Raw genomic sequence first — 18,475 nt, 5'->3', positions numbered from 1 at the left:
CCTGTGCCAGTGGCGCGTAAAAAGCACCCACTACACTCTTGGAGTGGTTGGTGTTAGGAAGGGCATCCAGCTGTAGAAACTCTGCCAGATCAGATTGGAGCCTGGTGCAGCCACTGGCTCTCCAGACCTCAGTCAAACCATCCAACCCATGCCAACATGGAAAATAGACATTAAACGATGATGATGATTGACGTAACTCTTCACAATGGTAAGTAGTCAAGATGAAGAACGCGATTCGATTGTAATAGATATTTTATTAGTTGAATGATATTTCAACAGTAAGTCTGTTTTTGTCAAGTTCAAAATAAGAAGTGATAAAAATTCAAAATTACAGAAATTTAAATTTAAAGTATGAACGAGAGCAACCAGCGTCCATACGTTGATGGAATGACATCATCAGTCTTTAAGCTTGAATTTTATAACAGGCGAAAAGAAAAAGAAAAAGACAGAAAAAAGAAAGAAAAGGAAGAAGAATATTTAATCAAACAGTTTTGTATAAATTTGATGATATTCTCCTGTCATTTTATTCATTCCTCCAGGGCGTGATGTTAACCTGCAAACATATTTCTCCTCATGCATTTTGAGAAATGAAAGTGAAGCAGATTCAGAATATTTTCTGAGAATATTCTCTTTCAAGTCTTTTTCAAAATTGCAGCCATTTGATGTAAAATGTTTGGCAAGTTCTGTCGAACTACTGTTATTGTGCCTGACATCATATCTGTACCTGTTAAATCTTTTGTGTAATTGTTCTGTTGTACAACCAACGTAAATCAAGTTGTCTTTCATTGATTCTGCTGTGTACACCAAATGGGAATCTCTACATGTCCCACCTTCTGAATAAATCATAACATCTCTGTTATGATTCCTGATGGAATTCACTTGACTCATGCTGTTACACAATGAACAGGGCTTACCTCTCTTGTGGCTGTTTTTCAAGGTACAGCGTGCACCTACTCCAATGTTCGTTTTCTTGGAGTCAGAAATAGAGCACCAAAAGAAGCCAATGCAAAGGCAGAATAATATTTTCTTATGTTGTTCCTAAAATTAGATCCTTCGTGATTATTTATATCAAATAATTGCCTAAGATTACCAGGATTTTCTTGTAAAGCAGGAATTAATACTTTTCCATTGTGACAACAATTCAGGATCTCTCTTGAGAATCTTAGAGCTCCACAGTATCGACAAATAACATTGATATCAGCAATATGGAATCCTAAAGGTAGATCTTCATTTACAGCATTTCTTTGTTGTTGAACTCTGTTTCTCGTATTCTGTAAATAAGCCTCTCTCTCTCCTCAGGATTCATGGTATTTCTTCTCTCTTGATCTCTGTTTCTTCTATTCTGAAGATAAAGTTCTCTCTCCTCTTAGTTCATTTCTTACGTTTATTCTCAAATACGGTCACTGATTGCTTGCTTCTCTTCCGCTGGTAACCGTTGCCGTTATCTTCTCTGTCGCTCTCTTGCTGCCACTCTTTGTCGACTTATTCTTTCTTCCATTTTTAAGAATGGTTGAATCTGTAAGTGATATAAAAAGCAGCTCCCTTAGCATGACAAACACCGACGGTAGAAGTGTATTAATATAAAGAATGCTAAAGCAAATTATATGTAATCAGTTGTAACTCTAGCAAAATGAATTTCTTCAGGAATATAATGCAACGTTAGCTACACATGCTTCCATGACAAATCTTTACTTGTGGAAGTCTATGGTTGCATCCCATCATTTTTACTTTTCATAGGCTTGAAGCAAATTGTATCCAGATAAAAAAAAATGTTAAGTAAGTTTTTGTTTATTATTCAATATTCTCAATAATTATGATAAATTATTTCAGATGTATCATTTATATATCCAGTGAAAAACAAACAAAATCAACCTCAAAACTCACACCTCCCAGGGATGTGGAAGTGAGCAATGTGCAGTCTATGAACTGTCAAATTGAAAACAAAATTATATTGTATGAAAATGTATGATTATTTGTAGTATAACACAAAAATAATAAAAATTATTCGATAGTTAAATATGGTCACTTTTAATATATGCCACTGGCATCATTGAGGTAAGCAAAAAATTATCAACGACACCATTAGGAATTTCATAGCTTTTGTCCCATTAAATTAGATATTTTTTTATTGTTTTTGTATATGAAGTTCTAAAAGAAAAAAAAGTTATGAGTGTTTGTTTCTCAAATTTGAGGGTGATAATATAGTTCTATACTTTTTTATGGATTAAGTTCCATGAGGGGACTTTTCATATATGTCAGCGGTGTATGTCACCGGTGTCATTGGGGTAAGGAAAAAAATTATCAACGACAATTATAAAAGGCGGTGCTCCAGCATGGCCACAGTCAAATGACTGAAACAAGTAAAAGAGTAAAAGAGACACTGCAGATAATTTCATAGTTTTCGTCTCATTAAATTAAATATTTTTTATTGTTTTTGTATCTCAATTAAAAAATAAAATCCACAGACTCATAAATCTTTCATATTCATAATTTCATTGACAATTAATCTACATTTGTATTTTAATCAGTTGCCTGTTAATTGCTCTATTTTTCATTTTTCATTTGTCTCTCTTTTTACTAGGCTTGTTACTATATAGGTCATTGTATGATTTCTTCTGCAATTTATTAAAAGTTTTTTTTATCTTGAAAATATTCTTTATATTAGAATTAGTTTCTTAATTAATTTTAATTAAAAGATGAATTATTATATTATATTTTTTGCGCTTTGTTTTTTGTAATTTGTTTTAATATAATAATTATATATTAACACAAAACAAGCATTCAATTTTTTATAATAGATATTGCTTGCATGGTTTAATTTTAATGTTACTCATTATTGGTGGGGTAGAATTGAATCCTTGGGTCTGGGATTAATAAAAAGGACAATAATAATAATAGGGGGCAGGGTAATCAATTGGATGAAGAAGAAATGAAGAAAACATGAAGCTCAAGCTAAATAAAGAAGAAAAAAATGGACATATTATTAATTAGCATAACAGCATAGCCTGGAAAAAACATGGATTACATGGGAAAATGCGAGCAAGAGAAATAATATTCTTAAGCTTATAAACCTAGAAAAGTCCAGGACAAGTTATTACACTTGGACAAATTCAGGACAAGTTATTAAATCTGGTAAAGTACAGAAAAAGAATATTTTTTACTTAAAATATTGCAGCTAAGGATAAAATTTGAATATTAAAAATTATTTGATTTTAATTTGCAAAGTAATATTATAATTAAAAAAGGTACCATCATTTTGGTAAAATATTGACACACTAGAATACTTAAAAAATGAGAGCCAGAAGTACCAATATAGCTAAAGCTTTATGCAAAGTAGAATAGTACATATGGTAGGTAAATTCATTATGTAAAAAATAGGCATTGGGTCAAGACTAAAAATGTGAAGACTTGGCAATAACTCAAGCAAATTTTACTGTGAATTTGTTGGTATAGGTAGATTTTACTGTAATATATAACTAATTTTTGTATTATTCTATTTATTGTGCTAACTAATTCTGTACTATTATTTTTTATAACCTATTTTCAACTTTCTAATTATTAATAATTTAAAAAGAGATATTTTTTTAAAGTGCAGAAAATATTTTCATTGAGTTACTTTTTAATTTTAATAGAAGTAACAAGTAATAACAAATAAAAGAAATAACTTGTTTTAACAAAAGCTAATATTTTCAAAATCTAAGTATTTTGTTTGAAATGTTATCCTTAGCTGCAATGTTTTAAGTGAACATTTTCTTCTTCTGTACTTTACCAGATGTAATAACTTGTCCTGTACTTTTCCAGGCTTGTAAGCTTGCATTTTTCCATGTAATTATATATAGATAATATAGCGCCCTTTTCTTCTTTTCACAAAGCCAAGGGAAATAACTTGAATTTAATCCTGACTTATCTCCTTCAGCGTGACAAAGACCGACGGTACAAGCATATTAATATATAGATTATTATTATTATTTGATGAAAACTTTCAGCTTATTTTGCTGGCTTTGAAGGAAAGTATCAGATGCCCACAGCCTGCAGACTAAGGTGACACCTGTTTACTTCAAGAACCCTGCAGAGAACTCTTGCAGCTCTAAATAATGATGATTTTTGTAGGTGTTCTATCTTTATATTCGTTCCAGTTTTTTTGAGCCTTGTTTGAAGTTGAATGCTGATACTTTCAAGCACACTAATTACTTTTGGTATCATATTCATTTTCTTCATTGCACACAACCTGCCTATTTCCCACTTCAGTTCATCATAGTTGTTAATTTTTCTTCGATCCTGTTGTCACCAGGACATCATCATCATTATTATTATGCAGTAGTCTTATTTTTATTACGTGCTTTCACTGCTCTACCGAGCGCAACTCTGTGTGCCTTGAGTATGTGCTGTGGTTTGCTGTGATGCTCTTATTTTTACTGTATTGAAAGTGTTTTACATGGGATATGTGAGATGCCTAGTATGCTATTGTCTGTATGTTATATATACTTGTTAGTCCTGGTGTTTTTGTTATGAATACTATGATTCCTACTATGATAGGAATTGATTCTGTTTTTAGACTCCACTTTCGAGCTACCTCTATCTCCAGATTCTTTTTATTTTGAAAGTTTCTCCGTTTCTTTTTGAGAAACATTGTCATTTGTTGGTATTGATATATCAATTACAAAGCATTTTTTTTCTTGGTGATCTGCGACAACTATATCCGGCCTATTGGCCTTAATTTCTCTATCTGTGTGTATTGGCATATCCCAGAGTATGGTTGCTTTCTCATTTTCTGTGACCTTTTCTGGCATGTGCCTATACCATTTTTTTGTCTGTTGTTATTCCATAGTGTTGGCATAGTTTCCAGTGTATATAGGTCCCAGCTCTGTCGTGAATATATTCCTTCTTAGCCAGGACTGGGCATCCAGAGACAATATGATTTATTGTTTCTTCTCCATCTCCCCATATTCAGCAGTTACTTGTATTTCTTTTCATCCCATGTTTTTTGGTAATTTCTGGTGGCGAGGCTTTGATCTTGTGCTGTAATTAAAAATCCTTCAGTCTCTGCTTAGAGTCCTGAGCTTCTCAGCCATTGTTGGGATTTTGCTTTGTCTATTTCTTTTCTGCTTAGTGTTTACCACAAAGCAGCTTTTCTTGCCATCGTTTAATCACAATCTTTTGCTGTTCCAGTTTTAGTTTGGATTTCAGTTGTTTTACAACTTTTATTGTTTCATCATCATCATCATCATTTATTTATTTATTTATTTATTCCAGATGGTACAGTGTGGGGTCTGACATTCAACAGTGAGATTGACTCCAACAATTGCAAGATGGAACTGGCCGACTCTTCTACTTCAATGGTTCTGACTGTGAGAAAGAAGGTTCACAGCCATTGGACCTCCCTGGAGGTTGGTCACTACTCTTCTCCATTTCATCATGTTTCTCATCAATGCTTGACCTCTCTTGCTATTACTGACCCTTCTCTGTTGTTGAACCTCCCCCCCCCCTGTCTGTCTTACTGTTGCTTACCTCTTCCTTCACCTCTGCAGTCATCGTCATTGTCATTTTAATGTCCACTTTTCAATGCTTTTCTTTGATTGGATGGAAATTGTTAAGACAGATTTTTTTTCCTGTGACCAGATGCCCTTCTTGATATCACCCCCCACCTGTTTCCATGTAAGCTAATATTTTCCATGACCAGATGTGTTTGCACTGAGGATTGGAAATAATCAGCTTCCATGACAGTGACACTTGTTTACGCCCATCATGCAAAGTCCAGGCAAGGAGACAGTAACACACACACACACACACACACACACACACACACACACACACACAGAGGTGCAGGTGTGGTTGCATGGTATGAACTTTGCTTATCAGACACAAGGTTTCAGGTTCAGTCCTACTGTGTGGCACCTTGGGCAAGTGTTTTCTAACATAGTGCCAGGCTAATCAAAGACTTGTGAGTTGATTTGGTCTAACCAAAGACGTCCATTGTGTATATATACATGAGGTTCCGCTAGCTATGATATATATATCATCATCATCATCATTCGAAGTCCACCTTCCATGCTGGCATGAGTTGGATGGTTCGACCGGAGCTGATCAGGGAAGAGCCTGCACCAGGCTTCTGTCTGTTTTGGCAGTGTTTTTTACATGGCACAAGCACGGGCAAGGTCAGTTTTAACAAGGTTTTTACAGCTGGATGCCCTTCCAAATGCCAACCACTTTACAGTGTGGACTGGAACTTTTTACATGACATCAGCATTGGCAGGGTCACCGAGTAACTTGCAAGACAAAGATCTAATGAGAGGGGAGGGGGTATTGGAGGAGGAGATCTTGTGTCAGATGATGAAGTGTTTCGCTGTGGAGAAGGTACATGGTTACCTGGTCACGGGAATGGAGTAGATAAGATCCAGGCTACTTATGTTTCGTTGCGAGCAGAACCTCGGAAGTAGTAATTACCCAAACGAGGGGTAATTTGCTAGTTACTTGTTGGGCCGCATTTTTGATCAAATCTCCTGTGAGTTAAAATGAGATCTCTTGACAATAATGTAAACTTCATTTGATTAAGGTATCTTTGACCTGACAAGTAGCTAGCTGATTACCCCTCATTTGGGTAATTACTACTTCCAAGGGTCTGCTAGCAATGAAACATAAGTAGCCTGGATTTTATCTACTCCATTCCCTAATTTGGGATTTTTATTCACATACACAGCAACTCCAGCTGCTAACTGTAAACTACAAATAACTTTTTCCAGCTTATTGAACTTTGATATTGGAAAAACTTACCAACTTCTATGTCAATAAACCACTATTGTTCCTGAAAGTTGTTTCTTGTACCTTGCGGGGACTGTTGGAAGCTTACTAACTTTGATCCTCTCTCTCTTACACACACACAGCTGATGCCAGTGTCGCATAACTGGCACCTGTGCTGGTGGCACATAAAAAGTACCCTTTGAACTTTGGACCTCATGGAGGTAATGACAAGTGGCCGAGACCTTTGGCAATATACTGTGCTTGAGAAGACCTGTTAAGCCAAGTGAGATTGTAGTTGTGACCAATGCCAGTGTTTCGAAACTGGCACGTAAAAAGCACCCACTACACTCTTGGAGTGATTGGTGTTAGGAAGGGCATCCAACTGTGGAAACCAGGCCAAATCAGACTGGAGCCTGGTGCAGCTCTCCAGCTCACCAGTTTTGAGTCAAACTGTCCAACACATGCCAGCATGAGAAATGGACATTAAATGATGATGATGTGTGTGTGTGTGTGTGTTTATCCTCCACTACACAGCCATACCTCCACCTATCTGTTTCCAAATTCCATTCGAAAAGTTTGATCAACTTGTGGCTGTGGTACAAGACACTGGCCAAAGGTGCTGTACTGTGGAATTGAACCTGGGACCACATGGTTACAAAGCAGACTTCTTCACTCTATGGTCTTCTCCCATTTCTGTTTATTGCTGTCCTTCCTCCCACTTTAATGAATCATCTCAACCCTTTTCTCTGTCCCCTTGCAGGCTGACATTGGTGATGACCACAATCAGGCAGCTGGCTCAATGGACAATGTCATGACCGATAATGTTCTAGAACAGTTGGTCAGTAACGAGAATGACAACAGCTGGAATGACTCGGGTAAGTTGTGTGTATGGCTCTCCTGCACATGTACACACATTGATGTATACACACATACACATATACACACATGCATGCATGCATAGATATATGCTTGCATACACACGTGTACACACACACCACTTGCAGACACTCAGACAAAGAAATATACACATGCACGTGCACACACACACACACACACACACATACAAGTATGTACATATGTGCCCCATATGTATATACACACACACGCAAACATAGATGTGAATATACATAAACACATGCATATAGATGTATACACACATGCACATAGACATCTACACACACAGACATATGTTTATATACACAAACACACACATACAGACGTTTATACACATGTACACAGGCATCTTTACACACACACACACACACACAGATAAATATATACATAGATGTATACACATGTGTACACATATATCGACACACATACAAATGTGTATATATATAAAAACACACATATAGATGTATACATACACATACACAGATATGTACATACACATACACACATAGGCATGAACACTTACACAGATGTGTGCACACACACATAGAGATATACACGCACCCCCACACATGTACACCTAGATGCATACATAGACGCATACGCATTCTTATCCCATCATTTGCATTTAGCAAACTCCTCTCTGTTGAACACATCTATATTATAATCGTCACTAATTAGTGTGCCTATAATTAATTAATTTCAGCCTGACAAAGCTTTAGATACTTCAACAAATTTATTAATTGTTGTTTAAATATAATAACAGCATGTTTTATAGGATATCAGTGACACATTATAGGATATCAGTGACACATTCAATAGGATATCAGTGACACATTCAATATCTCTAAACTGAACTAGTGATAGTTGTAAGTGTGGTTGTGTGGTAAGAAGTTTGCTTCCAAACCACAGGGTTCTAGGTTCCATCTCACTGTGTCTTCTACTACAGCCTTGGGCCAACCAAAGCCTTGTGAGAGAATTTGGTAAACAGAAACTGAAAGAAGCCTGTTATATATATATATATATATATATATATATATATATATATATATATATATATATATACATTATATATATACACACACACACACACACACACACTTTTATCTATTTTTCTTTTACTGGTTTTGGTTATTAGACTGTGGCACTGCCATGAACATTTTTTAGTCTCAAAGCCTGGTACTTATTGTATCAGTATCTTTTTGCTGAACTGCTAAGTTACGGGCATATAAACAAACCAACACCAGTTGTCAAGCAGTGGTGGTGGACATGGACAGGCTTCTTTCCATCCACCAAATCCACTCGCTAGGCTTTGATCATCTGGAGGCTATAATAGTAAATATTTACCCTAGGTGCCATGCAGTGGTACTGAACTTGGAGCCATGTGGTTGGGAAGCCAACTTATTAGCCTATTATTAATCATATAATTGTATTTTAATTGTCACTTCTTTTTGTGTACCTCTAATTGTTGTATTATTTTTGTTGTTGTTTCAGGCACTGAAATGTATCCCTTAGAGTCCTGTTACCAGTTGCAGCACACAAAACATGACTGGATAGAAAAGGTGAAGAGCTTGTATTATACTTGAGTTCTGTCCTTATCGTCATCACTCTCACTATCTTCACAATTGTAGCTTTCAGCATTTACATCATCACTAGCACCATCATCATCACTATCATCATGTTCATCGTAATTGCTGTTATTATTATTCCAGGTTCCTTAGGCAGCGAGCTAGCAGAATTATTAACATGCCGGACAAAATGCATCATGGCATTTCTTTAGTCTTTGGAAGTCCGAGTTCAAATTCCACTGAGGTTGACTTTGCTTATCATCCTTCCAGTGTCGATAAAATAAGTACCTGTTTGACACTGAGGTCAGCGTAATCGACTTGCATCTCCCCCAAACTTACTGGCCTTATGCCAAAATTTGAAGCCATTATTATTTATTAATATAAGGCTGTGAGCTGGCATAACTGTTATCACACAAGGCAAAATGCTTTGTGGCATTTCATCCATCTTTATATTCTGAGTTCAAATTCTGTTGAGATCTTCTTTGCCTTTCATCCTTTCGAGGTCAATAAAATAAGTACCAGTCAAGCACTGGAGGTTGATGTAATTGACTTACACCTTTCCCCCAAAAGTGCTGGCCTTGTGCCAAAATTTGAAATCATTATTAAAAGATAGCAAATGGTGGTGAGCCGGCAGAATTGTTAGTATGCTAGGCAAAATGCTTAGCAGCATTTCATTTGTTTTTATGTTCCGAGTTCAGATTCTGCCGAGGTCAACTTTGCTTTTTATTCTTTCAGGGTTGATAAAATAAATACTAGTTGATTACCTGGTTCAATATATTTGACTTAACCCCTCCTCTGAACTTGCTGGTTTTGTGCCAAAATTTGAAATCATCATTATTCTCAGTTTCACCATCATCATTACCGTTTTCATGGCAATTGTCATTATTATCCACATCATTTTCCCTTTTACTGCGGAAATCAGATATATCAACTCCACATTTTCATTTACCCTTAACTTCAGAAAGCAGTTATACCAATCTGTCTTAATTTGAAGAATGTCATATTTGGAACAATTTTGTTGAGATATGTCAAGTTTATTGAGGCAATATGACTTAGATTTTTTGGTAGATATTTAACATCATTTCTAGAATAACCATGAAATTGAATTTCACAGTTTAAAGGCTAAAAACTTCCCATCAAAATTTCATCTTAATTTAAGTTCCACACACTAACTCACTTAATAAACCACAAAGATATTTTATGGAAGCATGTCATGTTTGGAGCTATTTTCTGTTGAGATATTTCAAGTTCATTGATGCAACACAACTTGCAGAAAATACCAATTCTATTTTTCTGGGCATATATTTAACATCATGACTGGAATAACCATGAAATTTAATTTCACCATAAGGCAGTAATTTCTAAAGTGAGGGAGATTTAGCTGCTATTTCTAACTACATTGTTTAATGCAATTAATCTTTTATTACAGAATCAGATATATTCACTTCAAATTTCATTTACCCTTGACTGTAGAAAGCAGTTTTATCTATCAATCTATCTTTTGTTGAAGAATGTCATGTTCGGAACTATTTTCTAAAGAGAAATGTCAAGTTTATTGAGGTCATGTGATTTAGAGAAAATAGCAGAAGTACTTTTTGGTAGATGTTTAACATCATTGCTGCAATAACCATGAAAGAGTTAAGGCAGCAAGCTAGCACTGTTGTTAGTGCAATGAGCAAAATGCTCAGCAGCATTTCTTCAGGCTCTTAAACATTCTGAGTTCAAATTCCACCAAGGTTGACTTTACCTTTCATCCACTTTGGGTCAATGAAATAAGTACCAGCTGAGCACTGGGTTTGATGTAATCAACTCACTCCCCTCACTGCTGACTTGTGTTGAAATTTGAAACTATTATTATCCATGCTATTATAATTAGTTGGCCTGAGGCGGTGAGCTGGCAGAATCGTTAACACACTGGGCGAAATACTTAGTGGCATTTTGTCCATCTTTACGTTCTGATTTCAAATTCTGGCAAGGTCGACTTTGCCTTTCATCCTTTCAGGGTTGATAAAATAAGTACCAGTTGAATACTAATGTCAATGTAATCAACTTAGCCCTAAAATTGCTGGCCTTGTGCTAAAATTTGAAACATTTAGTGGAATTTGAACTCAGAATGTAAAGACGGGTAAACTGCCATGCAAGATGCTTAGTGATATTTCATCTGTCTTTACAGTCTGAGTGAAAATCTCTTGAAATCAACTTTGCCTTTCATCCTTTTGGGTTGATAAAATCAGTACCATTCAAGTCCTGGGGTTCATGTAATTAACTTCTCCTTTCCCTCAAAAACTGGTGACCCTGTGCCAAAAATCTGAAACTATTGATATTCATATCAATTTGAAAGTTTGACACAGGGCCTGCAATTTCAGAGGAGGATTAAGTTGATTATATCGACCCCTGTACTCAACTGGTACTTATTTTATTGACCCCAAATGAATGAATAACAAAGTTGACCTTGACAGAGTTTGAACTCAGAATGTAAGGATGGATGAAATACCCCTAAGCATTTCACCCAGCGCGCTAACAATTCAGCCAGTTCACTTCCTTACTATCACTATCGTTGTCATAGCAACTATTACCATTATCACCATCTTCACAATCCATTGTTAGAAATCACATCCTTACTATCATCGCTATCATCTCCACCATCACCAACACCACTATCATTATTGCCATCATCATCATTACCAACACTCCTACCAACATCATCACTACCATCAGCTACCACACCACGACCATTGTCACTGCTGCCACTACAACCATCACCATACTTGAATGCTACAACATCCCCACAACCAACACCACCCTCTTCTAACTCAACCCCACCTCTATTTCAGAATGAGACATTTATAATCCACATCTATGTACGCAAGACCATCGTAGATGGTGTGAAGGTTTTCTTCAACCAGCGACTTGTTACTGTCCGCTTCCAGACTAGGTAATTATATTGTATCCCTTCTCACTTTATTCAACCCTTTAGCATTTAACCCAGCCATATCTGGCTCATATATTCTCTCTCTTTTATGTTAAAAATAACCAATCACATCATTGAAATCACAAAACTGTAACATATTGCATGATGAATTCAAAACAATATGAATAAGCATTACATTTGACAGAGCAATCTGAATGCTAAAGGGTTAAATCTATTAATTTATTCACTTTTAAAACCTCGCAACTCACATTATATTTTTGTATTTTTGCAATATTACAAGTACTTTCACATTTTATAGCGATCTTCATGAAAGTACTTGTAATATGTAATATTAAGGCTGCAAGCTGGCAGGATCATTAGCATGTTGGACAAAATGCTAAGCAACATTTTGTCATCTTTACATTCTGAGTTCAAATTTTATCAAAGTTGATTTTGCCTTTCATCGGTGCTGATTTTGCTTTTACCAGTGCTGGTACCACATAAAAGGCACTTGTGCTGGGGCCACGTAATAAGCATGAGGTACACTGTGGAGTGATTGGTATTAGGAAGGGCATCCAGCCATAGAAACCATGCCAAATCAGACAAAGGAGACTGGTGCAGCCCCTGGCCTTAATCAGCTCTGGTCAAACTGTCCAACCCATGCCAGCGTGGAAAACGGAGCTTAAATGATGATGGTGGTGATGAGGATGATAATAATGATACTTTCCGGGTCAATAAAAGAAGTACATGTTACACACTGGGATTAATTTAAAAGACATACTCCCTTCCACAAAATTGCTGGCATTGTACCAAATTTTCAAACCAATATGTAGTATTCTATAATTATAAAAATGCAAAAATAAAATGTGAAAATTTGATTATGCTGGAATCTGATTGATTTATGTATTTGCTTGTACACAATTCTGTGAACAAATATATATATATATATATATATACCACCTGTCCTCGTCTGTTGTTATTATTTGTATATTCTCCCATATATATATATATATATATATATATATATATATATACAGGGTTGGCCAAAAGTCACCTGACAGTAAATCAAAACCATTTAATTCTAAGATTTATTTATGTTTAACAACTGAATGAATTTCATAAAAGCATCTAAATATGAACAACATGGCATGATCAACCTGGGTGCCATTTGCATGGCACTGTCAATGACCACGACTACAATGCATGGGTGCCGTTTACATGGCACCGGCAATGACCATTACTCTGATGCATGGGTGTCATTTACATAGCACTGGTCCAACCCATGCTAGCATGGAAAGCGGACGTTAAACGATGATGATGATGGCAGCAACCATGGCTACGATTCACAGGTGCCATGTAAATGGCACCTGTGACAACTATGACTACGATGCACAGGTGCTATTTACGTGACACCAGCATGGCCACAACTACAATTTCACTTGGTCAAGCACTTCTGCATGTTACAGAACTCCAAAGTTGTATGTAGATATTACATTTGTGTGAGGTTTGGATAAGAGTTGAAAGATACTGGGAAATAGTTCTTGCAGAGTAATTATGTATGTAAACAGGAGATGGAAAAAAATTTTTGGTTGTTATTTATTCCCCATGACACATGTTTCATTTGCTAATAGGAGTTACAAAATTGTACATTTAGAAGAAACATATAAAATATCTCCTAATAGAAATTCTTCAGAGAATCAAATGACAATTTTATTTGTATTACTTGATACTCTGTCTGAAGAATTTCTAATAGGAGAAATCTTACATGTTTTTTACTACATGTATAATTTTATAATTCCTATTAGCAAATGAAACATGTGTAATGGTGAATAAATAATACCAAAATTTGTTTCCAATCACCTGCTTTGAAATATATATATATATATATATATATATATATATATATATATATATATATATATAGTGGGGCCTCAGGTCAGTGAGTAGGTGGTGGTGTGCAATAATGCCATCAAGAAGAAGGCCATAAAACAGTGTGCACTCTCTCCTGATAACCCCATAGCCTACTGGTGTCCAGTATGTGGAGCTTTCAACTGAGACTGCTGTGTCTGCAATTTGTTTGCAAATAAAATATATTATTTAAATCCATGTGGTGAAGAAGCAAACTTCTTAAATGTTCAGCCTTGGCTGCATCTATTCCAAAACCAATATACATCTAGTAATGTTTGTCTGTTGCTGTTGATAATAACCAAGGACATTACATGGGAAAAGATGGGTCACAGTGCGTCTGGCTGTGGCCGATCAGTCCAATGCATTCTTGGAAAGTTTTGCTGCAGGTTGGGCATTGGTGGTCTGTTGGAAACGAGAGCAAGGAGTTGGCTCTGGACTTGCACAGCTCACATTTTCTTTGTGCTCCTGCAATCCTGTTTTGTTCAAAGGCGGTGGCATCTCTATTAGTGCAGTTATGTCAGACAGGGTGGTCCTGGGCTTGTATTTTCAATGTGTAGGAGGTTGAGGTAAAAGCACTTCAGTGAAGCTTTTAGTGTCTTTGAAATGCTTTTACTGCTGCTCAACTTGTGTGCATTTGCCTTCTGCTAGTTTGCTGTAAAACAGTCTCTAGAGGAGTTGCATGTCAGACATTTGAACAAGGTGGTCTGCCCACTGCTATCCTCATCAGAGTGTAAATAATACTTGACAGATCAGCTCAAAAGAGGACCTCTGTGTCTGGGACCTTGTCTTGCCAGGTCATTTTCAACAGCTTTCTCAATTCATATAGTAATGGGTATATAATACATAATATATGTATATATCATAGCTGATATCAGTACCACCTATCTGGCACCTGTGCCGGTAGCACATAAAAAGCACCATTCAAGTGTGGTTGATGCCACTTCCACCGGACTGGCTCCCATGCCGGTGGAACATAGAAAGCATCATTTGAGTGTGGTCGATACCAGTCCTGCTTGACTGGCTCCCATGCCACTGGCACGTAAAAAGCACCAATCGAGTGGGGTTGATGCCTGTGTCAGTGGCACGTAAAAATCACTCACTGAACTCTCGGAGTGGTTGGCATTAGGAAGGGCATCCAGCTGTAGAAACCTTGCGAGATCAGATTGGTACCTGGTGTAGCCGCCCGGATTGCCTGTCCTCAGACAAACATACAACCCCTGCCAGCATGGAAAGCAGACGTTAATGATGACGATGACGTGTGTGTGTGTGTGTGTGTGCATGTATGTGTGTATATATATATATATATATATCTACTATATATTTGTGAATAGGGCAGATGTCTCACAAACAGTTTATGCAGGCAAAAGTGTTAGTAAATGTGGTCGGATTGAGCTGAACATTTGCACACCTATGTTAAATGTGCTGGGAAGTTTGCATGGCAACTTTCAGTTTGCTCAATTGAAAGGCATGGCCTCTATGGCAAAATTCCTCATCTTTTAAAATGTGGCCCGCATAGACCCAAACGAAATTGGGTTATAATACCGAAACAAGTAAAACAACGGAAAACTATGCCATTTTAGTCCTGAGCAAGGCTGGGTATCTCTGTAAGTCTACTATATATTTGTGAAAAGGGCGGACGTTGTCACACAAGCAGTTGTGCAGGCAAAATGTTAATAAATGTGGTGGAATTGAGCTGAAAATTTGCACACCTATGTTGAAAGTGCTGGGGAGTTTGCATAGCAACTCTGAGTTTGCATAGCAACTCTGAGTTTGCATAGCAACTCTGAGTTTGCTCAATTCAAAGGTGTGGCCTCTATGGCAAAATTCCTCATCTTTAAATAAAATGGACTTTGACACGTGTTTTAGTTCCTCTCTTTCGGCTATCAGCCTTTCTTCCTCAATCTCTCCCTTTCCTCCCTTCCCTTCACTCTGTCTCTATAATGACATCTTATAGCTTCCACTCTCCTTCTTTCCCTCTCCGTCTTCGCTGTTTCTCTGTCACTCTTTCTCCCCCACCTCTCTCTCTCTGTATGTCTGTTTATAGAGAGAAATCGATGACAACTGCCCGTTTTCCTCCCAGTGGCAATTAATGCCCTAGTAATAACAGCCAAATCAAGTGTATTAAAATATAGATATGTACATACATACTTAAAAACATACGTACATATATACATACATAATAAAAACAAAACTGGTGACCATCTGTGTTTAATGGAGAGGAATAAAATAGTAAATAATTATATTGCATTGAAAATACATTTCACTCTCTTGAAGCTTAAATATTCCCGCCACAGGGCTTTTAAAATGGTGAATTATTATCGCCCACCACCACCACCACTGCACCATCATGATAACAGATATTATTAGTCAGAATATTTATTGTGTTAATCTATTATATATATTTCTGAAAAGGCGGATGTTGTCTCATGTGCAGTTGTGCAGGCAAAAGTGTTAGTAAACGTGGTCGGATTGAGCTGAAAATTTGCACACCTATGGGAAACGTCCTGGTGAGTTTGCTCCATTGAAAGGCATGGTTGCTAGGGCAAAATTCATTGTCTTTAATTGGACTTTGACAAAGTGTTTGTTGTTTCTCCCTTTCGGCGATCACCCTTTCTTCCTCGATCTCTCCCTTTCCTCCCTTCCCTCCACTTTCTCTCTATAACAGCATTTGACAGCTTCCACTGTCTCTCTTTCCCTCTCCGTCTTCACCGTCTCTCTGTCGCTCTTTCTCCCACTGCCTCTCTCTCTCTATGTATAAGGAGAGAGCATTGAAAGCTGCAAGGATGTTTAATGGACAGAAATAAAATAGTAAATAATGATATTGTGTTGAAAATGCGTTTCACTCTCTTAAAGTTTAAATATTCCTGCCACAGGGCTTTTAGAATGGTGAATTATTATCGCCCACCACCACCGCACAATCATGATAACAGATATTATCAATCAGATATTTAACGTGATGGCACCACCGTTCGAGCATGATCGTTACCAACATCGCCTTCCTGGCACTTGTGCTGGTGGCACGTGAAAAGTCATTCGAGCAAGATCGTTGCCAGTGCCGCTGGACTGGATCCTGTGGAGGTTGCACGTAAAATACACCATTTGAGCATGGCCGTTGCCAGTACCGCCCGGCTGGCCTTCATGCGGGTGGCACGTAAAAGCACCCACTACACTCTCAGAGTGGTTGGCGTTAGGAAGGGCATCCAGCTGTAGAAGCTCTGCCAGATCAGATTGGAGCCTGGTGTAGCCATCTGGTTTCACCAGTCCCCAGTCAAAACGTCCAACCCATACCAGCATGGAAAGCAGACGTTAAATGATGATTATGATGGTATATATATATATATATATATATATATATATATATATATATAAATACATATATATATAATGTATATACATATACATAATATAATGTGTATATATGTGTGTATATATATATAAAGTGTAGATATCTATATATATATGTGCATGTGTATATATAATGTGTGCATATGTGGTTGGATTGAGCTGAAAATTTGCACACCTATGTTAAAAGTTCATGGTGAGTTTGCTCAGTTGAAAGGCATCGCCTCTAGGGCAAAATTCCTCATCTTTTAAAATGTTGTCCACGTTGACCCGGATGAAATTGGGTTATAATATTGAAACCAGTAAAACAAGAATAAACTATTTTAATCCTAAGCAAGGCCAGGTTACTCTGCTAGTCTGTTATATATTTGTGAAAAGGGTGGATGTTGTCTCACATGCAGTTGTGCAGGCAAAAATGTTAGTAAATGTGGTCAGATTGAGCTGAAAATTCACACGCCTGTGGGAAACGTTGTGGCGAGTGCATGGCAAATTTCAGTTTGCTCTATTGGAAGGTGTGGCTGCTAGGGCAAAATTCATCATCTTTAAACGGACTTTGACAAGTGTTTGTCATTTCTCCCTTTCGGCGATCACCCTTTCTTCCTCGATCTCTCCCTTTCCTCCCTTCCCTCCACTTTCTCTCTATAACAATGTTTGACAGCTTCCACTCTCTTTCCCTCTCCATCTTCACCATCTCTCTGTCGCTCTTTCTCCCACCGCCTCTCTCTATGTCTGTCTGTATCTATAGGGAGAAAGTGTTGATAGCCGCAACTGTGTTTAATGGAGAGGAATAAAATAGCAAATAATGATATTGTGTTGAAAACACATTTTACTGACTTCAAGTTTGAATATTCCTGCCACAAGGCTTTTAGAATGGTGAATTATTATCGCCCACCAAATGTGTATACATATATAAATAATGTGTGTGTGTATATATATATATGCATATATATATTTAATGCATATGTATATATATAATGTGTGCATATGTGGTCAGATTGAGCTCAAAATTTCCACACTTATGTTAAAAGTGCTGGGGAGTTTCCATGGCAACTTTGAGTTTGCTCAATTCAAAGGTGTGGCCTCTAAGGCAAAATTCCTCATCTTTTAAAATGTGGCC

At 37.0% G+C, this 18,475-nt stretch overlaps 1 protein-coding gene across 1 annotated transcript in view; it reads left to right on the top strand.

Moving 5' to 3' along the window:
• Positions 1 to 18,475, top strand: part of LOC106879930 (ubiquitin carboxyl-terminal hydrolase 19) — a 187,638-nt gene that overhangs the window by 40,535 nt on the left and 128,628 nt on the right. The window contains exons 3-6 of the mRNA XM_089345165.1: positions 5,254 to 5,387; positions 7,499 to 7,613; positions 9,124 to 9,191; positions 12,032 to 12,132. Of these exons, the coding sequence (XP_089201291.1) occupies positions 5,254 to 5,387; positions 7,499 to 7,613; positions 9,124 to 9,191; positions 12,032 to 12,132 (418 nt within the window). The remainder of the gene's footprint in view (positions 1 to 5,253; positions 5,388 to 7,498; positions 7,614 to 9,123; positions 9,192 to 12,031; positions 12,133 to 18,475) is intronic.

The sequence above is a fragment of the Octopus bimaculoides genome, chromosome 29, assembly GCF_046866305.1.
Source record: "Octopus bimaculoides isolate indiv1 chromosome 29, ASM4686630v1, whole genome shotgun sequence".
Lineage (NCBI taxonomy): Eukaryota > Metazoa > Mollusca > Cephalopoda > Octopoda > Octopodidae > Octopus > Octopus bimaculoides.
The sequence above is the reverse complement of the archived record's forward strand: the minus strand, read 5'-3'. Positions and strand labels throughout refer to the sequence as shown.